Source organism: Gloeophyllum trabeum, assembly GCF_000344685.1.
Source record: "Gloeophyllum trabeum ATCC 11539 unplaced genomic scaffold GLOTRscaffold_00013, whole genome shotgun sequence".
Classification (NCBI taxonomy): Eukaryota; Fungi; Basidiomycota; class Agaricomycetes; order Gloeophyllales; family Gloeophyllaceae; genus Gloeophyllum; species Gloeophyllum trabeum.
In genome coordinates this window covers 486,521-513,157 of record NW_006920422.1, presented here as the reverse complement: position 1 = coordinate 513,157, position 26,637 = coordinate 486,521, and the positions used below count along the sequence as shown (strand labels likewise).

The following is a 26,637-nucleotide window of genomic DNA, read 5'->3' as shown; positions in this document are numbered from 1 at the left end:
GCTAGTCTGCCTCGGAGTTATGCTGCTCCTATTTTGTGGCAGGCGAGGCCGCCACACGGCCCAAAATGTGCATCATCGGCGTTGACACCTTCGGCACGTGTGAGTGCCCAGTCCTGTGGCGTCCAATCACATTACGACTGCATTTGCCACTGGAGTCACTCTTACCGGTCCACATTTTCCTGTCTCGCTGTTCGTGTGTAGACTCTGAACGTTTTGGCCACGAGGGGAGGAGGGGCTAAGTCTCAGGCACTTGCTGAGAAGAGCAGAGTGGAGCCCGTTCAACTTTCCTGAGTCGGATTATGAATACGTCGACCAGCTCCTGCAAGGTGTGATAATGTAGTACAGAAGCGATGTATCAACATGAGTCCAATAAGTTCGTGTGCCAGTGGCCATCATGATTAGCATACCGCTAATGGTGTATACGACCATACCACGGCGCTCTCGCATTGTAGTACCTTTCGAGTTTCGAGTAGCAGCGTGTAGCATCTACGCCTGCCTCTCAGCAGTGTCCTCGTTGGGACAGCAATTTAAGGCGACCATCAGCGAGCTACTTCTGCAAGCCGGTCTCTTCTCTCTCCCACGTAATGGACCCCAATATTAGGAATTATACAGCGTCTCGGCCCTTAAATTAATCATCTTAAGGGCCTTCGAGTCGATGCTAATCAGTCTGGAGAACGACGAGTAAATTGGATCCGAGCGGTGGCCTACATGAAGTAACGCTACATTAAGGAGTGTACAGATATCGTGCCGGTACATGAATTAAGGAAACTCAGGCAACTCGTGAAGATAGACTAAAACGAATGGAGATGACGATGTCATTAGGACTGACTGTTGCCCCTTGTGAGTCGCGATTTCGAAACACAGGTGGCTTCCTTACCTTTCAGGCATGCATAGTGCGCCTCCTAGTTGACGCTGTATATTTCCCAGTATACATTGTTCGGGGGCTAGTGGAGGGGTCAGTGTTCTGAATTCTTTACGACGGGAAGTATTACCTGAGTTTGGGGGGAAGACTTGTCTGGAGGTGTTAAGTTCAGCTCAGCTGGCAGTTGGGAGAAGCAACCGAGGCAGACTTACGTTCCAATCTACAGTAATAAGTAGTGACTCGCTTTGTGGCTGGGTCGTATACGCCACAGTACGAGCCCTGTTCCCAGGTAATCCCTATTTCCCATCGCTTGGTGGTGCCCCCAGGGCCTTGTCGTTGTGCTTGAGACGAACTCTGAGACATTTAACGTGCGATAGAAAGTCGAGTGAACTTGCGAATCGAATAGCCAGGCCATGCTCTTATATGAGGAAATGTGGTTTGTACCCACAGTCGTAGGTCTTCTCTGTGTTCCGTGAATAATTGATGCATCATAGAAGCATGCAGGGTCGTGTCCTGAAGGCAAAAGAATACCTTGTCATGGACCGTTCTTCTCGATGCCATACATCTCCTCAACGACCTGGAACTCCGTTCGGCCATGATAGGTTTTCCGTCTCAAACCTCCCGAACCATCGGTTTTCGGAGGGAGCTTTGGGAGGGCTGGCCACATCCTTCCACTGATTCTAAGTTCAAGAAGATGCCGCATCAATATTCGGATCATCGGAAGCATTATCCCGGCGACCCTGACTACCCGTGTGGCTCAGGCTATGTGATACCCTTCTCCCAGTTAAATGAGTCCAAACACATCTCCCACTCTTAGACTCTACTCGAGAACACAAAGTGTCATGGAGATCCGTGAGGACGTCCTCGCGGAGAGATTGGGGAAGCGTCTCAGCGATAATGTTCAGGAAATCCAAGAACATGTTCAAGGTGAGCCATTATCGTTCGCGATAATCGCAGAGGCTGAAGTGAGACACGACTTAGGTAGTCACCATAAAGTATACCGTCTTCCGTACTTTCAATGACAGCCAGCTGACGTGCTACCACCATAGACATTCATGGCAACGTTGGGCAGTGGCGAGCAAAGATTCGTGCGAGTCCATTTTCCGGAGCTCAAGCGGTTCGGAGCAGGCATATCACCGAAAAACAAGATGCCCTCAGAGGTAAATAAGCGCTTGCGTTTCCAGGAGAGTGACTCATGTCGTGGAAGATCGCCACCATCAAGTACATACGGAAATATACGCAGATTCCCGCTCCTGACGTCCTGGGGTACGATGCAGACGAGGATGGAGGAGTAGGCGGCGAGTGGATGGTCATGGAATATGTGCGTCTGAGTCATTATGGATCAGATTCATCGGTAGTGCGAGCTGGACGTATGAGCCCATCAGGTGCGCGGCACCCCGCTGATCATGGCGTGGGCCGCCATGTCCGATGACCAACGCCGCCAAGTCACAAAGCATGTTGCGGATATCTGGGCCCAACTTCTTCGCCTCAGGTTCAGCCACATTGGCAGCCTTCAAGAAGACGGCAAAGGCGACTTCTTCGTCGGGCCTCTGACGCGCTTACCATCGAACAACAGCAGAGATATAGGGCCACCAGATCCCTCGCAATGCGGCCCATTCGACAACCCAAAGGAATGGCTTCTGGCTATAGCAGCTCGACAGCTGGATTTTTCTCGGGACGCGCCGCGCAGCTCCGAACAGCTCGCGAATATCGAAGAACTTGTAGAGGAGCTGCGTTCTAACCCTGAGTTGGACGAAGCTGGGGGAATGGAAATATCCAGTATTGCCTTACAACATATTGACATGAATGTCAGCAACATTCTGGTCGACGACGCCGATCCGACTCGCATTGTCGCCGTTATCGACTGGGAGGGTGCTCGGACAGTTCCGCTGTGGGCAATTCAGCCCCGCTTCTTCCAGCATTTACAGGAAGCATCCGATGAGGAGGTACGAGACCTCCAATTGCTCACTTGCAGGGCCGTGGGCGAACGAGAACCTCTGTGGCTCCGCGCAATGGGAGACGAGGGGCAGAAACTCAGAAGGTGGCTCAGGGGCGCAGAAGATAGCCCCTGGCGGTTTGATGAAGCGGATTATGAAAGCATTGACCGACGCCTGCAAGGATTGATAGCGTAGTACAGAAGCGATGTATTAACATAAGTTTAATGGGTTCGTATGACCACTGGCATACCGTTGGGATGACAGATACAACTATACCGCTGCGTTGTTGGTGCTGTCGTATCACAGAGCACCCTTTGAGATTATGGTAGCACTCGTACGAGCAATCGTACACTTTGCAACAACTAGCTGGTCATGGTTATATCAGAGACATGTTCCTGATTTGCCCGCATACGAGATTGGTCAATGAGATACTGCAGAGTCGACGTGTTTTGGTCGCATCTGGGCGTTTTGTCAGTTAGGCATGAGAGGGAGAGCAACGCAACAATGCACTCACAGTTTTGCCACCACCGTCTCAAACTCTCCCAGTCCCTTCTGCAGCCCCCGAAGAACGCTAGCATATTCCATGCTCCTATCCCTGAGGACTCGGCCATGCGCACCCAGTATCGCCCTTGCCCATGTTAACTCAAACTCCAAGTGCGGGCTATTCTGGTCCATCCTGTCCGCGATGAAGCGCAGCATGCGTTCCAGGTAAACGACGGGCAGAGCTTTCGCGATGAACCGGATATCCCTCGAAGGTATGGATTCGTATACCCGAGATATCAAGGGGCTCTCGTTTAACCGAAACGCCATGACGAGAGCCTTGAGGAACTCCTTATTGGAGAGCACACTGATGATAGACTGTGGCGTGAGCTCAATGTCGAGGTCGAAGGGGTCGAACGCAACGTTGTCGTCGACAGAGTAAATCAGCAGGCCTTCAGTGGATGCTGCCGCCCATGCCCGCCCAGTGGGTGCGAAGCGAATGCATTTCGTGCGCGCTTCCGGTCGGTACCGTCGTTTGGACAGATCTCCCCTCTGGGCGCCAGGAAGAGTGTTATAATTCTCCAGCCTGTCTTGCAGATCGCTCTCGTCCCCTCTGTCATCGATGAGATCCACGTTGATCCCCGCGTCGTTGACTCTCCTGCTATCCAGGAACTCTTCCGTGCCGTCCAGAGACAAGTTCTCCGAAATTTGGAATTTCTTGAGCATGACACCCTCCTGCACATCGTACAGCACCACGTACTTGCTGTTGCCCCCAGCAAGCAGGCACCTGCCATCCGCGGTGTATGCAAGGCTATTGAACGACTTGCCCGACGCATTATTAGCCGCGCTGACACGGTCGTCCGCCTTCCGACCCCCTGAGATGTCCTTCCTGCCTTCGATGATCGTCGTCTGCTTGCCCTGCGCGACGTCGAAGAACGTGATCTGCCCATCAAGCGTCGCCGCCGCGAGCTCCTTCCCGTCGGGCCGGAACGCGACAGACAGCACGTCAGAGTTTAGCTGGAACGGCTCCACGTTCCTCGACCGCGCAAAGACATTCCACAGGCGTATGCTCTTGTCCCAGCTCCCGCTCGCGAGAACATTACCCCCGCCAGGCTCGAACGCGAGCGAGCTCACCGGGCCCTCGTGCCCCGCCAGCACGTCGAGCAGCTTCCCCGTCTGCACGGACCACAGGAAGACCTCGAACGAGTCCGTCGAGCCCGCCGCGACGACCTCGCCGCTCGGGTCGACCGCCAGGCACGAGAACTGCACGGGTTGCGGCGACGTGAACACGCGGAAGTTGCGGTAGCGCACGAGGTCGAACGCGCGCACGGTCCCGTCGAGCGACGCCGAGTAGAGCACCTGCTGCCCGCCGCGCGCGAACTCGACCGCGCTCACCGCGGCCGAGTGCTCGGCGAACGTGACAAAGCAGAACCCGCTCGTCGTGTTCCACACCTTGACCTTCCCGTCGTCGCCGCCCGTCGCGATGTGCTGGCCGTCGCCCGAGTACGCGAGCGCGTTCATGTCGAAGAAGTGGCCCTGCTGCTTGAGCACGTAGCTCTCGCTCTGCCACTCCCACACGAGCAGCTGTCCGAGCTTCTTTGCGCCGAACGCGAGCCACTCGCCCGAGGGGTTGATCGCGACGGAGGAGATCTTCTCGTTCGAGATCGACAGGGTGTGGATGTTGGTAAAGGCGGGCAGCTCCCAGAGGCCAAAGACGCCCGTCGAGAAGCCGACGACGAGCATCGAGGAGGGCGCGTGGAAGGTGGCGCAGACGACTTTAGTGTGCGCCTGATTGAAGTAGTGCCGCTTGGAGACGCCCCACCGGGTGTTGGCGATCTTGTTAGCGTCTAGCGTGGATTTAGAGGACTCGCCCGGCTGCTCGTCGTCGCTGTCCCCCATGTCTTCGGGCGTCTTGGCCTTCCACGTGAACACAGCACCGTCTCGACTGACGGTGTATATCTTAAGGGATGTCAGAAACAGATTGAGTTAAACAGGGCCTACAGCTCACATGATCACCGTCGGACGAGAAGTATGCAGCCACGATGGCGTCTCGGTGGCCAGCGAACGTTTTGGGTCTGAACCCTTCAAGTGGGTCCAGAGTGAATAGCCGCGCCGTCATATCGCGGGATGTAGTAATGAAACACCTTACAGAAGATAAAGCGTTAGTCACAGACACATTACCAGGATCAACTACATGTACTTTGAGTCGGGAGACCATTCGATGCTCAGGACTTCGTCGTGATGGCCCGTGTATGTCCTGTGCAGCACAAAGGGTGCAAACTCTCGCACAAGGTGGTTGGGCGTCCGCCACACTTGCACGTGCGAATCATGGGTAACGGCAATATATCTGGAACCGGTCGGTTAATCATAGAATCGCGAGCAAGGGATACATCTGCGTACTTTCCATCCGGTGAGAACTTCACGGCTTTGACTGGTCTGTGGAAATTGAAGTGATGAAGGACTACCCTCCTTCGGTAGTTCACCAGCAAAGCTCGTCCATCTAAAAAAGATAAATCAATGTATCCGGGAGGATATCACTCAGCTCACCTTCGTCAATGGATATGAGGACATTCGAGTCAGGGCTAAGGGCAATGGCGGCAATATTCTTGCGGTTCTCGAATGGAAACGTGAATGACTTGTTGCTATGCAGTACATGTTAGACGCTGCAGAAGACCGGAGGAGGACGTGCAACTAGGTTGAGAATTAGGCCTTGCCGGGATATACCACCTCTGCCCGCGTTACACCCATACCAACGAGTGGCTCGTGTACCAGCAGGTAGACGTGTACTCAATGCATGAGAAATGGCAAACCCCGGCTGACCAAGCCACCCCTGCATCCTTCGGTGTACCCCGTACCAGTCAAGACCCCGCTGGGACAGAGGGGCTCGACGACCCGCACACCATACCACCCATGTCCCTACTGCCAACACCCAGAACCCAGAATGCCAAAAACCTCTCCGTATAGAAAGCATCTACTCACTTCACGAGGTCAAACACCGAAACGCGATTCCCGACCGGACTCAGCACCGAATTCCCATCTGGCGTGAAAACGATATTTCCCTGCCGGTAAACAGTCCCAAGGACATTAGAGAGCTATCCAAGACACATCCTTCAGTTCCCCTGCACAGAATATATAGACTCTGGACGAGCACACCTTGTAGTTGGCCTTCATGAAATTTGAGATGCTCGCGGAACCGATGCTGCCTCTGACATCCGGACCTATCCGAGAAGCACTGTGGCTGTGTCTTTCGGAGTAACCTTGACCCCAGATCAATCTCCACAACTTGAATCGCGAGACAACTCAGATCCCTTCATCATCGCGCATCATCGGTGCTTTTGTCAAACTGCCACCTTTAGAGGATTGAACTACAAGAAATATGAAAGTTTTGGTTACAGGTGAATTATATGTTCCACACGAGCCGGTCTTAGTCTAACAACCAACTCTCGCACAGGTGCCTCCGGTCTCCTCGGTTCGGCGGTGTACAACGCCTTCAAGCAAGCCGGTCACGACGTCCTCGGGCTCGCGCACTCTCGCGCGACCGGCGACCTCAAGAAAGTCGACTTGACCGACAAAGGGCAGGTTGAGGCTGTCTTCCGCGAGTTCAAGCCCAATTGTGCGGCATCGTCAGTTCCGTTGAGTCTTGGCGGGAGGCTGATGCATGGATGAAGGGGTGATTCATTGTGCGGCGGAGAGGAGACCCGACGTGGCTGAGAAGGTGCGTTTCTGTACTAGATACCAAGTGAAGCTGCTGATGGCGGGGTTTGCTGCAGAATCCTGAAGGCGCGCAACAGGTGAACGCGAAGTCTATTTTTTCACGCAGCCGTTCTGATCGTAGTCCAGTTAAACGTAGCCGTCTCCGAACACATCGCCGTCCTCTCCCGAGAACTCAAGTTCACCCTGATCTACATATCGACTGGTACGCGTCCCGATCCATCCAACGTAGCGCTTATCTCACTGGCACGCTCGCCCAACTCAGACTACGTCTTCGACGGCACCTCACCCCCCTACACCCCCTCCTCCGAGACTAACCCCGTCAACCTCTACGGCCGCACCAAGCGCGACGGCGAGATCGCCGTGCTCGGCGTGCAGGGCGCGAAGGCCGTCGTCTTCCGCGTGCCCGTTCTGTGCGCTGCCACAGCTGTCTCCGTTGGCGCGACGCTGATTTTTGTCCAGGTACGGCCCGACGCCGAACAACGCCGACTCGGCGGTGAACATCCTCGTCGACGTCGTGAAGGACCAGTCGGGGAAGACGTACAAGATGGACCACTACGCGACGCGCTACCCGACAAATGTGCTCGACATCGCGGACTTCCTCGTCCGCCTCTCAGGTGCGCTTTTCTTCCCCATCCATCTGCATCCCGAGTCTAAGGAAGGCTGATGGGCTGGTCTGCTCGACAGCCCTCAAGGGCAGCGCGCTCCCGCCCATTTTGCACTACTCCGCGCCAGAGCCGTTCACGAAGTACGAGATGTGCCTGATATTCGCGAAGATCCTCGGGCTGCCGCACGATCACGTCGTGCCCGACGCTGAGCCGCCCACGGGCGCGGCGGCGACCTCGCGCCCAAGGGACTGTCAGCTGTACACAAGGGAGACGGAGGACCTGGGCGTAGAGGGGGGGCTTGGGTGCTCTCTGTTCGAGGAGTGGTGGACCGAATACCTCACAAAGAATCAGTAGGAGCACAAAGACCAGAAGCAGTTTCGCGGGCGTGTACGAGTACGATCTTGACAGACAATTCACGGCGAAGCAATAGAGCGAAGACAGATTGATACAATCGCTTGAATTGTCGTCTGTTTGTGACTCCTACAATTGCACTCTATGAAGTTATACCCAACTCCATTATATTCGTACAACATCCTCCTTCTCCCTCTCCTCTCCTCATTATAAGCACAGATCACGACGTCTTCTTCTCAGCCTGAGCCCACAATCAGCAGCTAGCCTCCACCGTCAATTAGCAAATGTCATAACCTACCGAAACCCCATGGCCCTCCGCCTGCGTCCGCTCCTTATCGCCCTCCTTGAAGTATGCTAGGCAGGTCAGAAACATATCATCAACACCCTGTGAATGGGAGAAGGGGGCGCTACTCACCTCCGCGCTGCTCCGAGTCGCTCACGGCATTCACGCCCTCGCCTGAGCTCTGCTCGACGCTCGACACGCCCATCGGACGGTTCTCGCCCGTGGCTTCGAGCGGGGGGGACTGCGTGCCGGTGACTCCTTTGACGCCAGACATGATGAAATATTTGGTTCGGTGTGAGGAAACTATGGTATGATGGGTGTAGAATGGAAAGGGAAGAGAACTTATATACCGCACAGGAGGATACCTGGGATCACATCCTGGAGAGATTGGAGTTGACGTGCGATGATGTCACCGGCCATATTCCTTCCCTTGATGGGAGTCGCACGTGGAGTGTGGCGCTGTGGCTGAACAGGGTCGAAAGCTGGGACAAACACAAGAGTGGCGGGAACCTCCTCAGGGTGTTTATAGCACGGCTATCTCAGAGAGGGAACTCCTCCGTTGGCTCGACAGCAATACATATATAAAGGTACTATCTTGCACGTATAGAAGGAGGGTGCCCTTCCAGCAAAGCCGTGCATCGAGTACGGGCCGATCCCGCTACCTCACTACCATACCTGGACTCGTGTCATCAAGACGTCAACAGAGGGTACATGGAGAGCCGTTGCTATCCCTCTCCAGTGAAGTTAAAAAATTGCTGGGAGCAACGTTTCGCATGGCCCAGTTGTCCTGAACGTTCCAATAAGGGTAACAGCCCATATGTTTCTTCCCGTTGTAGAATCCGTCCAATCTGATATTCAATAAATTGGTTATGTCAGGACCATGTTAGAGTAAAGATACTGCATACATACCTGAATTCATCCCGCGGTTGGCTCGATTGGAGAGTCGGTCTGCGTGATACGTGCAGGGTGGCGAAAGTGTCGGTTCCGTTCAGAGTCAGATGCTCCATGTCCAAGGTCCCCTTCTGCACCGTAATGATGGCACCGCTATTTCTACCTTGACTCAACCATATACTGACATAGAGGGCGCTTGCCAAGTCGGTGAGTGCCTTATCTATACCCGGCTGCATAATCTCAAAGGCATCATACGCTAGCTGTGCAGCATCGGGGTAGCGGCCAGCCATGAGAACGACGATACCGAAGCTTGTGCCGGGATGAATAGCTAAAGCAGAATGATAACCGTCCATAGCTCCCACTGAACAATGCATGTTTAGAAGGATCGCGGAATCGGGAGGCATAGAAGAAACGCGCACATTTCCAGTATATCTTCCGTGTCCGTCCGTATGAATCCCGAGTCTTGACTATTTCTCAAGTGAACCCCACCTGGGTCCAATCATACTCTTCAAAGTCGTGCACCGGACGGAGCCAGTTATCAGGAGTGTGCCTTCTCAGCAAGCTATTAGGATATGCAGGATTAAGCAGGGTCTCGACGACGACTATCAAATCCGAAAGGGATGAGAACTGGCCCCCCGCAGCGTTCATCGCGTTCAGAAAGTCTTGGTCCTTCAGTAGAGCTTAGTTTCCCGAGATCAGGACGAGAAGGCTGTGGACTGTGCTTACAACAACTTCGGGAGCGATCGAAGGAACTGCAATGATCCGTTTGTTATGATCCGTTTGTTATGCTCCGTCGCAAGGAAATGGCTGTGATTCATGCCAAGCGGGTCGAATATATCGCGCTTGAGAAGCTCCGCATACGTTGCAGGCTCCTTCTCAAGCTTGCTGGCGACTCGATTCGCTTGGACCAATGAAAGCCTTAACAGGCCGATTCCAGTGTTGGAATACGAAGGGTATGTCCATGGAGGCGAGACTGGCTTGATAGTCTTGATTTCTTCGAACAGAGCTTCGTGGGAGGGAAAACGGTGCCCATTAGTCGGGGGAGGACCACCTCCTCGGAGACTTCCCGGCCAGTCTCTCCCTAGTCCTGACATATGGGTGGCTAGCTGAAACAGTGTCAAAGAAGACGGTTGGGACTTGAATTTGGGGTCGAAACCTTCGAGCTGATATTGCAAGCCGGGAAAGTACTTCTCAACCGGATCCTCCCTGGGAATAAGGTTAAAACGCACCGAAGGGGGTAACCTATCAGGACAAGAAGCCCTTCTGTTCAAGAACCAGACCTTCAAGGGTGGCAAACAGCTTTGCAACGGATGCGATACGACGACCCAACCACCATTGCGTTGGATATAATCGTCATCCAGAAATCCTGGACAGTCGGAGGAGATCCGCAATCTGAGAAGCCTTTCAGGGTGCAGTATGGAGATACGCGAGAGTACAGCGGCGTGGCACGGTTCGTGCCCTCACGCATCGCACGTACATGATCGGATGATTGTAACCGTCGAAACTTCCATGGAGCGCTCGGGGATGGCGGTTATGGACTCGGTCTTGGATTCGAGGTCGCAAGTATATTTGGATGATGCGGCCTACTCACAGCTGGGGCCCAATACGTAGGACATACCGACGTTCAGTGGAGGCATAATCTCTTGGCTTGAAATCTGCCAGAACGCTGGAGGTTTCACGACAGAAGACCACTCTGTTTGAACAAGTTCAAGATTGCAACATGGAATTCTGTACTCAACGTACGTGAACATACTAGAAGTAAAGCTGCAGAGATGCGAGATTCGTGCAAACCACATTACAAATCTTCGCCAGAGACTGCAGTTTCATCCTCAGAAGCCGAAAGATCCAGATGTGAATCCTCTGGCGGTGCACGACCTTGATGCAAGGCGTCCCGATAATCGAATTCCTCCAAGTCTCCATGCGAAGCGAGCATCAGCAATTTCCGTAACGGAGTCCCAGGATCTCCTGTCGCCTCGAACCAACTGGGAACTTTCTTCGCTATCGTCACACGAGCCATCCACTGATACGCTCTCTCTTCCTCTTCACTCATCAGCGTTTGTTCGCCGTCCCAATCGACGAAGAACACCGGCTGAATGGCATAAAGAGGGACGGTCCTAGCCCCCTCCCAATCGATAACGCCGCGAATGACCGCAGAGTCGTCGGGGTCAACCATGATATTGAAAATGTTGAAATCGATGTGCTGCAGAGCGATTGCACACATTGGGTCCGAAGTCCCATCGCGGATAAATGGGTCGGAGGCTATCTTCTGTACAATCTCCTTGGTGTGTTTGACTGGAGCCCACAGGTCGCCACTTGGTCGGTAATCCAGATCACCTCGTGCAAGAGCCAGCAGCCACTCCCGTGGCGAGTGAAAGCGTCCACACATGTGCTCATTCGGGGGAACCTTCTTCTCGTGGGATGGGAGGAAGGCCATGGGGCCGACTTCGAAGTGCCCGTCGTCATCAGATTCATACAAGCTGCCAATATGATCGAACCGAAGCCTCAGGAGCTGAGCGAAGATATGCGCCATAGAGAGGACGGCGCGACGGCGTTCTCTCCTGGTCATTCCGGGCCAAAGGTTGTCCAGTGGCACGCCATCAATCTGGAAGGAAGGTCGCATGGAAAGGTAGCCGGCGGTACTACAGTATGCCTACTCACATATTCTGTGACCATCCACTCGCCGCCCACGGCACCGTCTTCGTCAGGGTCATAGGCAAATACGTCCGGTACGGGTATTCGAGTGTTTCGCCGGACAAACATCATTGTGGCTATCTGGATAACAACAGGAGGAGGTACTCGTTTCTCACTGCCACAGAAAGGATGGTGATGTGCTCACTTCAGAGGACATCTTAAGGGTGTGAGAAGCACCGTATAGGTATCCTTCCTCCTTTATGACTAGATAGTGAACTCTGACAAATCTCTTCGTGCCACTTGCCATCGTGGCGATGAGCGTCTACGGCAGGAAAATCAGTACAGTACCTAGGCGGGGTAATGGCAACCTACCGCGTGATGCCTACCTAAGCCCGGATCACGAGTAGACCGACGTGAAACTTCTGAGAAACTTGGCCCCGAGAACTTCTCGAGCTCCTCGCAGGGCTCAGACAAAGCGTCACTGATCCGGTCCTGTAGCACCCGTTGGTCGATCCAGCGCGCCGAGTGGTATTTACTCAGCATAATGGCGGAGCGGTACGATAGGAAAAATCGGGGGTTGTGAAGGAGAGCGAAAGAACCGGTCAGACCTGATAGAATGAATGGAATGCCACACGAGGTCGCACGTGACCAGTTCACGCGCGTTGTGTGGCAACACTGAAGAGATACTTATATGGCGCCCCACGACATTATACCAGCATAGTCGCGAACCCAAACACGAGACAGCGTGCGCACAAAGGACTGTTTCGGATATCTATACCCCAGTAGGGCCGCTGTGACCATTCAAACAATCTTCATGATACAAAAGAAACACATCAGGATCCGCGGTTTGTCCCTTGTGAGGTTGAGCGAGGAGACAGCCACAATATCCGAATATCCTGAGGACCCGTTAACGTTGTCAGCAGACAATTTGCGCACCACATAGTATTCAGAACCTGACGACAGTGTGCCAGGATAGATCAAGCGCTACAAAAGAGCATGCTGTAGTTCCAATAGTTAAACGAGAGCAAGACGGGGCTCTGCAGAACATGTATCTGTGACACGTCCAAAAGGTACCCAATGAATTCCAGCATGTATCGCCAGTTAAGGCATCGCAGCAAGAGGAGTGAGTTCGGAGCCAGCATTCATGCTGATGGATGTCACAATAGCAGGTATAGTCTGTAGTCGGTTGACGGCATTGTCTATTGCGCAGCCATGCCGCAAATAATGACTTGGTGATATTGCGATAAGTATATATAGCTGAATGTCGTCCGTTTATTAGTGGACCCGTCCAAGCAAGCTCGCGTCTGCGACCAGTTAAGTAGCAAGTTGCGCATGTTCTAGCAGATTATACGCAAGTTTCTCCAGTTGTCCGAGTCGATAGAAGGCGTAGCAAAGTAGTGGAGACAGTGACTGGTGAGCTTCATGTTTTTTGGCGGAAGCAAAAGCTGACGCTTCTGCGGCCCCTGCCGAGTGACAGTGACGCATCTGATTGGCCCAAGGCTCCAATCGGATAAGGCTGGTAGCGCCACCCTCCGGGCGGCAGAGCCCGCTACCTTGGAATATATGGAAGATTCAAAGCTCATAGTCTCGTGTGCTCTGTGTCACTGGTATGAGGGGTTCTCGAGAGCCAGGAAGCAGAATAATGGTCTTGCATATCAAAATTTCCGGACCAGCAGTCAGACTTAGCCAGCTCCATATTTTCTCTTAGAGTTATTAATTTGACCCGCAACAAGCTAGACAAGAGCCTTCCATAACTCACTTAGTAGTAACACATTTTTTTACATGTGACCTGTATCGCAGGGTAATGTCCAACCAATACTCTAAAGGAGAGTTGCAAGTGTATGAGTACATGTAGTCCATGTTACCAAAGGACCCCCGAAAATACCAATAAATGCCAATGCGAGAATCAGTGCCCGGTGTGGCAGCTGGTCTTTTACTGCATGCTCGTTGTCATCTGTGGCATGTTCTTACCGTGGGAATTGACTTTTGTGGCGGTTTGTAGTCGGTGGCTGAGGCATATCGCCGCGCCGGTTGGGATTCGATGGCTGTGATTGGCTGCTATCTCCTTATGACACAACTTGAGTGCGTGTATTCAGAATAGCGGTTGTGCTATGTCATTGTTGGGTGTTGGGTGTTACCTTTGTGCTTTGCTATGTTAGACTTATTGTTCGGTGCTTTGTGTGTTGGATGCATGTTTGTGTGTAGTTGTTTTGTTTTTTGTTTTTTTTGGTGTGTTGTACTGTGTTGTTTCAGCAAGTATCGTGGTTGCTTGTTATTTCGATGATTAGATTATTAGTTAGCGTGTGAATTATGTATTTCAGTGGTTGATTTTCGCACGCTATGTGTCTGTGCAGTAGGGATTACGATTACTCAATTGTGATTGGCTGTGATTACGAGTCCTGCGTTTACGAAGGATCAGTCCTTACCTGCAAAATGGGATGTGTGCCAAACATTGTACCCATGGGAATCAGTGTTGCTGAGAATTCGTGCAACTTTTGTGCTGTAGTCTTGAATACAAAATTCAATTTCCGCTTGTATTGGAGACTACAAAAAGACTACAAAATTGGTATTTGTAGTGTCTGTTTGCAATCACACTGTGTTTTCATCTTGAGTTGTTCATGTATTTCCGTAGTTTCTTCTACGAAGAGGTTTTTTTAGGTTATCCGTCTACTGGAATATTTGCAGCATTTGATCGTATCTCCTTCCTTTACTGCATGCTCTTTGTCGTGTGTGGCATGTTGTTACCGTGGGAATTGACTTCTGTGGGATCTCTGGCTTCTCATTGGCTCCTGCTTACTATGACATAGCTTGACTGCAAAAACTGCATTTCTGTAGTTGAGTGATGTCATAGTTACCCACTCGCTCATTAGTCTAGTACTTGCAGCAGTTGAAGCATGTCAACTTGGTGGGCTGTGCTTCCTTTTAATTAAATCATTACTGGTACATACACATTGAGCTTATGTTGGCTATAAGAGGTTCTTGAATGTTGCACTTGTGTTCTGAAATAAGATGCTGACTGCTGAATAGTTTGATGGATTGTTACTGTGGGAATTAGTCTCAACATTGAGTGTTTTTCACATAGTCTGAGTCAAGATGTGGGTGGCAGAGACTATGATACAAGTCTCTTTGGTCACAGGCATCTTGGGCCTGTGTTTCTCAATCTCTGCTGCCTCTGGAACCCTGATTTCTTCTGCTCAGTGGTCTCTATATGTCCCCTTGAGAAATTGAAACTAGTACATGTGTAATATATATATTATTTCTGCTCCCAGCTGATTGGAGTACTGTTTGAGTACCCTTTCTGATGACTGTCCTTCAGCTTGGTTTGGGAAAATGAATGCGAGGGAGCTGCCAAACAAAGATTGGCAGTGGACAAGCACTCTGGTTCTGGTAGGATGTTACCTGGAGTCTGCAGGTATTATTGACTATCTCTTCCACTGGGGACAAAAGACCTGTGTCACAGAGCTGCCAATCAAAGATTGGCAGCAGAGGTGTACTTTGATCTTTGTTAATTGTGTCTAGTAGTGCAGCTGCTGCTATCCCTTGGGCTGGGTACAAATACAATTTCGTAGTCTTTTTGAAGCCACCAATACAGACCAACTTTAAATATGTCAGAGTGGCAGGGACTTTTATGGTACATTTTATGGTACAATGATCACAGAGCCACAGGAGGACAACTTGAAAGTAGGAAAGAAGGGGACATTGCAGATACAGATCTAAGGGATTTCAATATGTGCATAAGAAAGAGTACTGTATACATCAATTGGAACATCTATACACCCAATGCTAACACTTATCAGACACAACTCAGGACTCGTGTCCTGCCATGCATAGCAATGGCCCTCTACTGACAAGTTTTTGAGGGTCGTACATACTAGTGATCCGCGGTTGCGCCGAGTTGCTCGCTTCGAAGAGCTAGGGGTGTCCGGCGATATTTTTCAGTAAATGTAGATATGCAGAGGTATCCACGTGGTAATATGTATCTATGTCTGAACTCATCTTGTCATTCATCCAGATTCTTACCCGCCCACTTCTTCACCCGGTTGTAGTCGACCTGATCAACCAGGAGCATGTCCCGATGATAAGCCTCGGGATCGTCTGACCCCCGAAAACGTGGACTCAGTGCATCGTACAAGCCCTCCAGAGCTTATTCGACACAGCGCTCACACGCCTCTAGGCTTCTATGGGCTCTAAAGACTTGCTCTGGTTTTAGCTCCGGACTTCCTAACATCCTTGAGGCGTACACGGACCCATTCCATGATTTATCTCCGCGAACAGGAGCTCCGGAGCGACTTAACCAATGCAACGTCTAGGTGAATTAGCTCCGGGGCCCGCGGACACTTCCATTGAGGGGTGTCGTCCTCATTCCCACCCTCCAGCATACTCCCTCTCTCGTTTCCGTCAAGATACCGAAGGTGCGGACGCATACGAGTCACCATGAGGCCAGTATCAGTCAGCAAGCAGCCGGAGGTAATTAGCACGTGACCAGCGCGTCACACGGAGTGATGGGACCGCTTGGGTCAGGTGGCGGAGCGTCGAGGTGACCTATAGGGGCTGGAAAGAGCAAGCAGGAGCGCAAGAGAGTCGTATGGTGTATGGTATAGCGGAGGAAAGTGCTGAGCAATCCTGTGGGTAGCGGCGTTTATTTGTTATTTATCTCCGAACGGTCGCAAAGCCATTCCTGTAGTATAAATTGTACAAAGTAGTGTACAGAAAAACAAGTTTCGACTTCACCATCTCAGAGAATTAGCGTTACGATCTCAGCGACCCGAGAAGTTCGAAAGCGTCGAACTTAGCGAATTATAACCGATCCTAGCTTTGCCAATAGGCCTGACTCGTCGAGTGAATTATCTCCGCCATCGATTCAATTAGCTCCGGTGAGCCTCACATAGCGAAATAAAATTAAACAAGTCTTTCTAGCGTTTCTTACTTCCGTGGGCCCAAACCTACACTCGGTTCCGTGGTTTGCGACTTTGCTTGCGCCGTTTCGGAGATAAATACTCTGGAGCGTCCATTAGTGTTTGTTTCAGGTGTCAAGGTTTTGTTTTATTTTTCTAGGTCTTCCTACGGACTACCCTACGGCGTCTTACTCCTCCTTTCCCCCTCGAACTATTAAATACCCTTCAGTTGTCTTGGACCACCTTCACCCATATCACGGGGTTTAGGTTTATTTCCTTTGGTCCTTGGCGATTGTTGTGTGTCTGTGCATATCACCGAACCCTTGAAAATGCCACAAAAGTGAGACCTGCACAGAACTGCTTTGACCCAAGGCCGATTCTTGCCCTCTGCAATGTCTGAGATTTGTGTACAGTCACTGCCCATGTGAGATGCAGAGGGATTTGGCTGCGAGACGCGGGCTAGCCACCATGTTCAAAATGTTGCTTTCATTGCGATGACCGGAATGATTGGAAGCATAGGCTGCAGTTTCTGTTAGCTAGTAAGATGTTAACATAATAACATATCGGTCCCGAAGAAGGCGGCGCTCGGCTCGAGCGCATCGTGGTGCAGCCTTGCAGCACTGATATTCGGTCCCAGTCATACCTGACATGTGCGAGGGGATGCAGTACCGGGACGGGATTCGGATTCGACTGTGGGCAGGCATGGGATTAGAGAGACGGTTGAGTGTTCGTGCGAGTACAAAAACAACGATGCCAGCTTTCTTACCTCCACAGCTATCCCCACGCGACGCGGCCACATAACGCTTTGTGGTAGCATCGCGTGAGTGGCGCTGAGGCAGCGCGACGCGACGCGACACGCCCGCGCGAACGCTGCATAACATCGCACTCGATGGTGGGGGCGGCACCTCTTAGCATAGCTCCAACGTTTACTAGCAGAACGAGAGATGCCATAGGCAGTATGTATATATTTGTTGTGTCTATCAGTCAGGGAGAATCAGTTCGTGGCATGGTTATATGGGCACATATTGGGCTACACAGCACGATTTTTGCAGTGGTTTTTTCCATGGCTTTCAGCAAATAACAAGGGATGTATTCAACGAGTTAATCTACAGGTACATAGGAAGAATTGAGGGATATACGAGCATCTAGCAATATCATGAAGTGTTTGTGGGTCCCTCAGCCACCGGGAGTAGACTTTGTACATGTTTGTCGCGGACTTCTGCCCTAGTGAAGAATTGCTCGCTTCGCTCGCAATCAAACTTTCTCTTTATTGTGCAGGAATAGATCATTTAGTCCGAGGTTGGCAGAGGAGAACGGCCTGTGGCGCGAAATGATGCGCGTGAACAACGCACACGCCACAAACAAATATAAACAAATACAGTTTTGATGGCTCAATTCCCGACAAGCAGAGACCTTGCTAGGTAAAATGGCGGAGAAAGTGCGAACACACTTGGTCGCAAGACCCGCTCCCCAAGGTAGCGGGAATTTCTCCGAGGTCGAGGTGGCACTGTCCTTTCTGTGGTACTACACTGTAGTTATTCCGTGGTGCACCCGAAAGATACAGCCATCGTATTTGCGGCAGAATCACCCATTGTTTATTGCAATTATTCCCTCGATGTACGAGGTTCACCTTTGCCAGTCTCATCTCTGAGTGCCACGCATGAATACAGCGGACAGCGCTATCAGCAAGGAAATGCACCCCCACACACAATTGATTCGATCGACTACAAGTACAATGGGAATGCATTTATTCTAAAAAGAGTCTTCCTGCAACGTTACTCACGCCCCCCGATGCCAGCAGTCCATGGACTCGAAGTCGAACATCTCCGGATCCAACCGACTGTGGATCGCCCGATGCAACACCTCTCGCAAAGCACGGCCAGGATCCTCGGTAGAGGAATACCACGCAGGGGAGAGCGTCTGGACGGCTTCACGAGTAGACACCTGCAGTTTTGTCACCTCCTCAGAAGAGATGCATTCGGGCGGGGTCCCCAGGGGAGTGTACCACCGGGGCTGGATGGCGAACAAGGGCACGGTCCTCGCACCCTCCCAGTCGATGACGCCTAGTATCTTGGTGGGATCCTCGGGATCGACCAGGAAGTTGTTGACCTTGAGGTCGACGTGCTCCAAGACGATGGCGCAGAATTCCTTCAAGGACTCGTCTTCAAATATTGTGGTGGAAGTGATGTCCTCTATAACGGCTGCCCTGCGCTCAGCCTCCACGGGCTCGTCAACGTTCGTCGACTCGAAGTTGAGGTCTCCGGCAGCAAGAGCCAGGAGCCACTGCTTGATAGACTCAAAGGGCCCGCACTTCGCCGGATTGGGAGGAGCCGTGTCGCGTGTGTTGTTCGAGGGCATAAAGGTCATCGGACCGACGTGGATCTTTGCTTCTTCGTTCTCGTATAGGCTGCCGATCTTGTCGAACCTGAGACCGAGGAGTTGGTGGAAGACGCCTGCGATGCCCTGAACAGCGCCTTGGCGTTGATCTTCCGACATCGAGAACCACATCTGCGAGAGCGGGAGGCTGTTCACCTGATATTTTCTCAGATGCCCCCTCTAGGTGCAAGTAGGAAGGTGATGCGCACGTATTCCATAACCATCCATTCAGCTCCGACGCTCCCATCTTCGTCACTGTCGTGAAGCAGGACTTCCGGGACGGGGATGTTAGTATGCTCTCGGACATACTTGATCGTCGCTATCTGTTGAGCGCATAGACGTGAGCGACACTACCGTCTCCATTGCGCTATCCTTACCTCAGACTTCATCTTCGAGGGAGGCACGATACCAGAACCGAAGTCTTTAAAGACGGGGTAACTGACTCTAAGGAGTCGTTTGGTGCCACTTTCCTGGGTGACGATGTACGTCTGAAATCAATGTATGAATGACCCGCAACGCAGATTCATCGTCAGGAGGACTGACCATATGATGACTCCCTATCACAAACCGCTCAATCGGTGAAAATCAGTACCTGATTTATATTGTACGCACCTCGCGGTCCCCTTTCGATTTCACCGACGGGATCTCCAAAGTGGTCGCCGAGCTTGGCGAGGATGACATGGATCTTGACTCCGTTTTCGACGAACTCCGACATGTTTACAGCAAGTATCAATGGGTGGCTCAGGATAGAGTAGATGATGTTACCTCCACAGAGTGACCTTAGGGCGCTTTTATACGCTCGGTCCTGGGGTACCCGGCGCTCATGCATCGCCGAGTGGCTCGGGAGATCCGTCCAAGCGTCAGGGTCGTCCGAATCTGGACCGCGATTTGCTGATGGACCATATGATAAGGGTGTCTTCTTTGTGGCTCGTGCCACAGCAACGCGGCCGGACTGCTCATCCAAGCGCGAGTGCATGGATTTGTGGGTGTCGGTTTGATGAATTCGCATGGAGCCTGAATGGTTTGCCCATCCATCAGGGAAAGATGGAGAGAAGTTTGGCCTGAACCTAGAGAGAAGACGAAACATTATCCTTATTGGGATACAAAGCGTCCGAACGGATGAGCGCGTCCAGAAAATTTCGTGAATCAGCCCACCTGGTCCGTCAGCCGGTGTCCTGTGTCCCCATCAGGAGCAATCATCCATCAAAGCCACACAGAAGCAACTCGCGCCACCCTGCCTTCATGCACTTACGTACAACCTGCCTGCCACAACATTCCTTTGTCTTCCGCAGGTATATAAGACGGTCCTCTGCAACGAAGAGTCCCATCGACAACTTCTAGCCCCGGCGGCGCATCACATCGACCCTCCTACAAAACAAAACCGGCCTGTCTTACGATCCACTAACCATCGGTCATCCATCATGTCGAAGGTCATCAGCCCTGGACCGCGTCAAGCCAACGGTGTCGAGAAGCTCACCACTATCTGGGCCGAAAACCACCGCTGGATGAAGAACTCCACTTGCAGCGTGTGGTCGGAGACCCACAAGAAGGTCGCTGTTTACGAGTGTTTGATTGACCGTAAGTGTATCCATGTCAATGTGGCTTGGATTGAACTTGGTACTTACTCGAATGCGATGCCTTCTAGACGTCAGTAACAGCACTAACGAGGTAGGCCCCTCATACCACGTCCTGATTGAACGGGCCTAACAGATAGAATCAGCCCCCCAACAGCACTTATTGGAGGTTCATCCGCCTGTGCTGAGCGGGCACTCCGCTGCATCACTGTACCATCAAGATCCACTAAAAGGCGTTTGCAAGCACCACATATTTATTGGCTTCGGCCACGCATGTCTGCTTTGATTTCCAGTCTGTTGTCTGCATAGCTGTATATAGTTGTTGCTCAATCATAATGGATCCGTGCAAATTGTTCTTACCGTCTGAATCCCGCCATCGGTCAGCCTTCGAAACAGAGAGGGCATGTGCTAGACCGGGCGCTCAACGATGGCGTGGATGTGGATGAGGAATTGGGCCCCCTTGGCCGTTGTGACCAGCAATCTCTTCGGCGGTCGAGGCGAGGGCTCCGTAACGTGACGGCCATGACAATGGCGACTCGTCAGGCGGCAGAGTAAGGTGAAGTCACTGGTATCGTTACGATCATGTGGTATACGAAATGAATGTCCTGATCATGAATAAATGTGTACATAGCTTCTTAAGCCAAACAACCCTAGTGCCGAACGTCAGCACCCTCACAAGCCAGACCTCATTATACACGGACTTTACCAAGATCACGACCCACTCGGCACCTCACCCTGCTCCGCCCACAGCTTCCCGCTTTCCCTCAGCTTCGCCTTCTTCATATCCCGATATCGCTGGATAGCCTTCTCCCTTTCCGCCTCCATCATCTGCTTTTGTGCCATCGACAGCACCCCTTCAGCCTTCGTCGTCTCCGCCTTCTCGCCTTTCCGTAGTCTCGGCACCTTGGTGAATTGCGGGGGCGCCAACGCAATGTCGTTGAGCCTGCGCGGCTGCGACGTTGAGAGTGTGGGGAAGTCGGTCTTTTTGGCGGGTGATGGTGCTTTGTCTGGTCGTTCCGGCTCGGCGTCCTCACTCTTTTGCTGTTTCTTTATTACTTCATCGGATTTCGCTTTCTGCTTCTCGGCCTTCTCTTGCAGCATTTCTTTCCGCGTTTTCCTCTCCAGCGCGGACGAGGCTTGCACAGCCTCTCGTACCAGCGGTCGCATCGCATCCTCCACCCGTCTAAGAAAAGTTAGATAGAAAACGCATCTCATCATCATGTTTGCGCACCGATTGAAATGCGCGAGACTCTCCCCAGGCAAGATCTTCATGTCCGCCTTGTCAGCTCGGTCGCCTTGGACCTTCCGCTTCTTCTTCTTCTTCCCGCCTTCATTCTGATCTTCATTCTTCCGCTTCCTGTACTCCGCGTGCAGCTTGGCAGCGTTTAGAACTCTTGCCATAGATTTGGGAATTCCCTCCGCAGAAACCGAGATATTCCCAGGTGCGAGGTCGCTACCTCTGTCAGACACTTAGCTTTCCCGGGAGTGTCGTGATTTCTCGTCCTTCTACACACCTTTGCGCGAGTTGCTGCTCTCTTACAGATCGTTTGGCTCGCTTATGAGGCATAGTGTAGCTGAATAGATGGTAGACGTAATGGTGGACGCATTACCCTAACCTGAGCAGCCGAAGATTTCCTTTTACCTGGGTAGCACAGCCACTGATTTCAGATTGTCGTACACAGATTTCGCATTTGATACAGTGGTCAGTATCCTGTTGTACGCTCGATGTGAAAGCTGCAGTATTATTTATCTTTCTTCAAATCGAGGTCCGTCCTCAGGCTACTACGGGTTCCGGGTCATTTGCCTCCCTTATGGCGACATATTATCACGGTAAGTGCTACGAAGCAGTGTAGATATCAACTGCCGACGGCACTGAATGGCTAACTCTGCTGCCTTGGAGCTGAGCTTCGAGGCTCGGACTCATAGACTGGGTTACAATCCTGTGACAGTGGTTGGAAGAATGATGTATCGGCCATTTGCACAAGTCATCGATTGTCTCCTACAAGGTGATCGGAGGAATTCTGAGCTTTTCCGAGTCCTAATCTGGCAGTGACTTCGAGGCAGTAGTGAGCAAGCACTTAATCGACGTCTGAAGGGAAGTCATCCAGTATACTAATTGTTTGGAAGTTATCAATGTGCGTGAATCGGTATGGCGCCTGTCATCTGTATTACTAAAACTAGTATGTGGCCCGCAAGCCACGGAGGGATCCCGGGGCGATTATAAAACTACAGGTTGATGAAACGGTAAGGCTGAGGGTACATATATTCAAGGCCCCATGAAAAGGGCTCCATGATTAATATCTCTGCGTACACTTCCGTATGGCATTGCATCTACGAGACGCCAGGACAGAACAGCAAGTATCCCACCCAAGAAAGGCATAGCGCCTGCCATTTCGGTATCGGCATCTCGGCGGTCCACGAGACCATCACTCTAATATCGTTCTTATCGTGCCATTGGCGGATGTCCTACTTGTTCGCTGCGGCAGGGCGAGCCGACCTCCGCGGACGCCATTTATAATGTTCTGCAAGGGAATATCTTGTTTTTCCTCGTGTGCGGGTCATTCTCGGCCCTGCATCGCACTGTTTTGCCTGACGCCTTCCACTGGCTTGCATGATGACGAGCCCACAACAAGTCGACGGCTTGGACGTCACGGCCAATGATGCTCGCGCGGCAGAAAGGGACCTGGATGAGCAGACCCAGGTCGATCACGGTTCCCCGATCGTGACGATGCCCGAGGCGGCTCAGACAGGCGGTCCCGACGCGCCTGTACCAACGACAATCGAGGGCGAGAAGCCAAACAAGGACGGGGGCGCCACCAAGCTTATTATCGAGGACCAAACTAACTTCCTTCCGACACGACAAGTCATTACGGTCTTTCTTGGATTGTCGGTAGCCTTGTCGTGCTCGTTCTTGGATCAGACAATGTATGTCTCTTTCGGGGTCGAGAGAATCTTAGCATACTGACATTTGGTATGACCAGTGTCGCGACCGCTCTTCCTCGAATTTCTTCTGACCTTCATTCGGGACGAGAGAGCTCCTGGGTTGCAACAGCGTATTTATTGACGAGGTGCGATCTATCGTTGACTGTTCAAGTTTGCTCAGTAAACTAATTGAAATATATAGTCTTGCCTTCACCCCGTTATATGGGCGGTGGTCAGATGTATTTGGCCGGAAGGCAGTCTTGCTGTTCTCGCTGGTTTTCTTCCTTATATTCTCCCTGGCATGCGCCTTGTCCCAGTCTATGATACAAGTGCGTCCCTCTCCTACCCCCGAGCGCTCTTGTCTCGGACTTACGGCTGTTGACCCACCCATAGCTTATCGTATTCCGAGCCTTTCAAGGAATAGGAGGCGGAGGTGTGTCTACAACCGTTCGGAGATATTCGGAAATAGCCTGAACGATTCTGTCAGCTATCATCACGATGGTCCTTATAATGTACGTGCATTTTCCCCTTCCAATATCCGCGTGACAACCTCATTACCTTTCATTGTAGTACATCCGATATCGTCAATCTCAAAGACCGGGGTAAATATCAAGGTATCCAAGAAGGCACCATAGCCGTCTCCAATGGAATCGGCCCGATCCTGGGAGGCATATTCTCTCAATATACAACATGGTATGTCATTGCGTCCGCTGTGCCCTCGCACACATCGCTCATCTAACGGCATGCCCACGTCCACAGGCGATGGTGCTTCTGGATCAACCTCCCAATGTCGGGCCTTGCGATCTTCGTCGCGGTCATGCTGCTCCCCCTGAAAGGCGTGAAGGGCAACATGAAGGAGAAGCTCCTCAAGATCGATTATGTCGGCTCGGCTCTGACGATACTGTCATCCATACTGATCCTGGTACATCTCTTTTGCTCCCTCTTCTCGCGGTTATTGTGAATAAACGAATGGCTGATGACGTTGTAGATTGCGCTAACTTGGTATGTCGTACTTCATTGTAGGACGGGTTTGTTATGAGGCTCACAAATTCCAATGCAGGGGAGGAGTCACGTATCCTTGGGCGTCTGCGCAAGTCTTGGTGCCTCTGTTCCTCGGCGTGCTCGTCCTGGCGGGCTTCCTGTTCTGGGAGGCTAAGTTCGCGGCGTTGCCCATTATTCCAGGTTCGTGCCATCCGTACCCTCATACGGTCTTTTTGATTTTCACCGTCTTATCCTTGATTAGTCCATATCTTTAGACACAAAACAGTTTCAGGCGTATACGTCTGCACACTCCTAAAGTATCTACCTCGAGTCTTGTCTGCTGGAACGTCAAACTGATATCCTATTTTCATGCAGCGGCATGACCTTCTTCGCTGTATGTTGCACTCATATCTCCTTGTCAGGCGCTGTTGGGTTGACTGTATCGGTCAGATTTTGTACTATGTCCCACAGTTTCTGCAACTGGTCCGAGGCAGCTCGCCCATATATTCCAGTGTCCTCATGCTGCCCTTCCTCTGTCCCATAGGTGCGTTTACTCTCCCTACGATGTAGGAATGAGTCCGACGCAGTCCCTGTAGCTTTTGTCGTATTCGCCAACGGTACGTTGTTACCCTCTTCGCCAGCTAGACGGTGCTAAAATATGATGCAGGTCAATTCACGGCTAAAACCGGCCATTATAGATATAATATCATCATTGGCTATGCCATATGGAGTATCGCTCAGGGCCTGCAATCCACTATCGATGAGCATTCGTCCACGGGGAAGATCGTGGGCACCTTGCTTATGGGAGGCATTGCATCAGGATTCACTTTCCAGACGTACGTCGAATACTCTAAGCTTGGTTAATGTGGTCACCTAATCGTGTACACCGACAGGACGCTGATCGCCGCCCAAGCAGCCGTGTCTCGACGAGAAATGGCCGTCGTCACCGGCGTGCGGAACTTCGTCCGCCTCTTTGGCTCCACGATATCCCTAGCGATCTGCGCGTCCATCATCAACAACAAGCTGCGGAGCACGCTCACCCCCCTCGGCCTCAGCTCCGAGATGGTCGCGAACATACTGAACGACCCCACTACGATCAACGACGCAAGCGCCGGTATCAGCCCGGCGAACAAGGCTGCCATTATTCATGGATACACCCAGGGTTTCCACGGCGTGTTCTATTTGACGATCGCATGTCAGGTGCTTTCGTTCTTCACTGCGCTGTTTTTCATCCAGCAGCATCAGCTTATGAGAGAGGGTGATGCTGATTTGAAGAGGGCTGCGAAGGAGAAGCTTATGCAGAAAAAGGCTGCGAAGGAGGGTCTGAAAAGTGAGGACGTGGACTTGGAAGCGCAAAATGAAAAGCGGGAGATGGAAGGCGATGTAGAGTCAACGAGACAGAGCTCATGACGGATATAAAGCAGTGCTCAACGATTTGATGATTTGTACCTGTAGAGTTCGATACGATAGACTTCGAACTTTGCCACGCCTTGGGATACATGGGGCTTATGTACTATAGGTGTGGACTTTTAGATCAATTAAAGAAATTAAAGAAATTAAATCGAAGGAGAGAGAGAAAGAGAAGGGAAAGACACTCCGTTCGGGCCCCGTGAGCTTCAGAAGGGGTATATTACTGAAAGGGTATATTAGTGCTATATTCAGGGATCTCCCGTGGCTTGAATATCCCTCGAGGCTAGTTTCTTCAGTTTCCACAGCACATGAATTTTGCTTCGCGGCACTGCACGCCGTATTAACTCTCTGGATAGCTTAAGGCACAACCTGGTGGTATTTTAAGTTTGAATGGACGCCTCTATGCATATCCCACTGCTCACGTGAATCGCAAGAAATTAAGCAACCTGGAAGTCAAAATCATATTTTTTCGGCGGTGCTGTCGCGCCGCTCACTTTATGCATCCCAAACTTAATGAACCACTTATCACTTATCTACCTATCATACTTCTACCTAGCTGTGTCCCGGATCTCACAGTACAGATACAACTCTTCAGCCCCAATTTTGGGAGTGAAATAGCACCATAAGCGGCAAAAAAGCGCATTTTCGGTCAAATTCTCCAAAACAATATATCTCTTTCATTTTACAAACAATTCTGGATGGGATCGCTTCAGTAGGAAGCTTGC

General features: G+C 51.6%; 8 protein-coding genes across 8 annotated transcripts; 4 read left to right on the top strand and 4 right to left on the bottom strand.

The window, feature by feature from the left end:
- Positions 1 to 1,704: 1,704 nt before the first annotated feature.
- Positions 1,705 to 2,994, top strand: GLOTRDRAFT_132269 (uncharacterized protein; the record flags this gene model as incomplete). Its single annotated transcript, XM_007871146.1, has 5 exons — positions 1,705 to 1,789; positions 1,844 to 1,857; positions 1,912 to 2,022; positions 2,070 to 2,183; positions 2,248 to 2,994. The coding sequence occupies 5 exons, from the start codon at positions 1,705 to 1,707 to the stop codon at positions 2,992 to 2,994; spliced, it is 1,071 nt and encodes a 356-aa protein (XP_007869337.1).
- On the bottom strand, positions 2,971 to 6,450 carry GLOTRDRAFT_80337 (WD40 repeat-like protein; the record flags this gene model as incomplete). Its single annotated transcript, XM_007871145.1, has 8 exons — positions 2,971 to 3,258; positions 3,314 to 5,238; positions 5,288 to 5,423; positions 5,474 to 5,626; positions 5,680 to 5,779; positions 5,827 to 5,921; positions 6,259 to 6,371; positions 6,433 to 6,450. The coding sequence occupies 8 exons, from the start codon at positions 6,448 to 6,450 to the stop codon at positions 3,162 to 3,164; spliced, it is 2,637 nt and encodes an 878-aa protein (XP_007869336.1). The 3' UTR covers positions 2,971 to 3,161.
- A 147-nt stretch (positions 6,451 to 6,597) lies between these two features.
- GLOTRDRAFT_80334 (NAD P-binding protein) lies at positions 6,598 to 8,572 on the top strand. Its single transcript, XM_007871144.1, has 10 exons — positions 6,598 to 6,674; positions 6,731 to 6,892; positions 6,948 to 6,994; positions 7,050 to 7,070; positions 7,120 to 7,195; positions 7,256 to 7,403; positions 7,453 to 7,607; positions 7,678 to 8,190; positions 8,248 to 8,303; positions 8,365 to 8,572. The coding sequence occupies exons 1-8, from the start codon at positions 6,656 to 6,658 to the stop codon at positions 7,950 to 7,952; spliced, it is 903 nt and encodes a 300-aa protein (XP_007869335.1). The 5' UTR covers positions 6,598 to 6,655; the 3' UTR covers positions 7,953 to 8,190; positions 8,248 to 8,303; positions 8,365 to 8,572.
- GLOTRDRAFT_95806 (uncharacterized protein) lies at positions 8,170 to 12,297 on the bottom strand (the record flags this gene model as incomplete). Its single annotated transcript, XM_007871143.1, has 15 exons — positions 8,170 to 8,190; positions 8,248 to 8,303; positions 8,365 to 8,535; positions 8,598 to 8,714; positions 8,944 to 9,080; positions 9,142 to 9,484; positions 9,543 to 9,585; positions 9,613 to 9,685; positions 9,850 to 10,515; positions 10,742 to 10,816; positions 10,867 to 10,887; positions 10,923 to 11,725; positions 11,782 to 11,895; positions 11,960 to 12,076; positions 12,127 to 12,297. 15 exons carry the CDS (start codon positions 12,295 to 12,297, stop codon positions 8,170 to 8,172), a joined length of 2,928 nt encoding a protein of 975 aa, XP_007869334.1.
- A 6,131-nt stretch (positions 12,298 to 18,428) lies between these two features.
- On the bottom strand, positions 18,429 to 19,740 carry GLOTRDRAFT_140571 (uncharacterized protein; the record flags this gene model as incomplete). Its single annotated transcript, XM_007871142.1, has 5 exons — positions 18,429 to 19,181; positions 19,235 to 19,348; positions 19,403 to 19,513; positions 19,569 to 19,582; positions 19,638 to 19,740. 5 exons carry the CDS (start codon positions 19,738 to 19,740, stop codon positions 18,429 to 18,431), a joined length of 1,095 nt encoding a protein of 364 aa, XP_007869333.1.
- A 706-nt stretch (positions 19,741 to 20,446) lies between these two features.
- On the top strand, positions 20,447 to 20,732 carry GLOTRDRAFT_132262 (uncharacterized protein; the record flags this gene model as incomplete). The annotated part of the gene is made up of 2 exons (XM_007871141.1): positions 20,447 to 20,603; positions 20,671 to 20,732. 2 exons carry the CDS (start codon positions 20,447 to 20,449, stop codon positions 20,730 to 20,732), a joined length of 219 nt encoding a protein of 72 aa, XP_007869332.1.
- Positions 20,733 to 21,136: 404 nt separating this feature from the next.
- GLOTRDRAFT_64912 (uncharacterized protein) lies at positions 21,137 to 22,166 on the bottom strand (the record flags this gene model as incomplete). The annotated part of the gene is made up of 4 exons (XM_007871140.1): positions 21,137 to 21,165; positions 21,301 to 21,782; positions 21,831 to 22,058; positions 22,114 to 22,166. The coding sequence occupies 3 exons, from the start codon at positions 22,164 to 22,166 to the stop codon at positions 21,311 to 21,313; spliced, it is 753 nt and encodes a 250-aa protein (XP_007869331.1). The 3' UTR covers positions 21,137 to 21,165; positions 21,301 to 21,310.
- A 1,047-nt stretch (positions 22,167 to 23,213) lies between these two features.
- GLOTRDRAFT_140569 (MFS general substrate transporter) lies at positions 23,214 to 26,027 on the top strand (the record flags this gene model as incomplete). The annotated part of the gene is made up of 15 exons (XM_007871139.1): positions 23,214 to 23,524; positions 23,581 to 23,667; positions 23,724 to 23,850; positions 23,915 to 23,954; positions 24,009 to 24,033; positions 24,092 to 24,214; positions 24,281 to 24,443; positions 24,510 to 24,523; positions 24,582 to 24,703; positions 24,765 to 24,819; positions 24,878 to 24,896; positions 24,953 to 25,046; positions 25,099 to 25,119; positions 25,170 to 25,338; positions 25,396 to 26,027. The coding sequence occupies 15 exons, from the start codon at positions 23,214 to 23,216 to the stop codon at positions 25,910 to 25,912; spliced, it is 1,887 nt and encodes a 628-aa protein (XP_007869330.1). The 3' UTR covers positions 25,913 to 26,027.
- Positions 26,028 to 26,637: the final 610 nt, after the last annotated feature.

What these genes read in the sequence shown, in the direction of transcription:
- GLOTRDRAFT_80334 (XM_007871144.1), top strand. An exon ending in CCTGATCTACATATCGACTG is followed by an intron (nt 7,196 to 7,255) that starts GTACGCGTCCCG and finishes CGCCCAACTCAG; the next exon opens with ACTACGTCTTCGACGGCACC. An exon ending in GTCTTCCGCGTGCCCGTTCT is followed by an intron (nt 7,404 to 7,452) that starts GTGCGCTGCCAC and finishes ATTTTTGTCCAG; the next exon opens with GTACGGCCCGACGCCGAACA.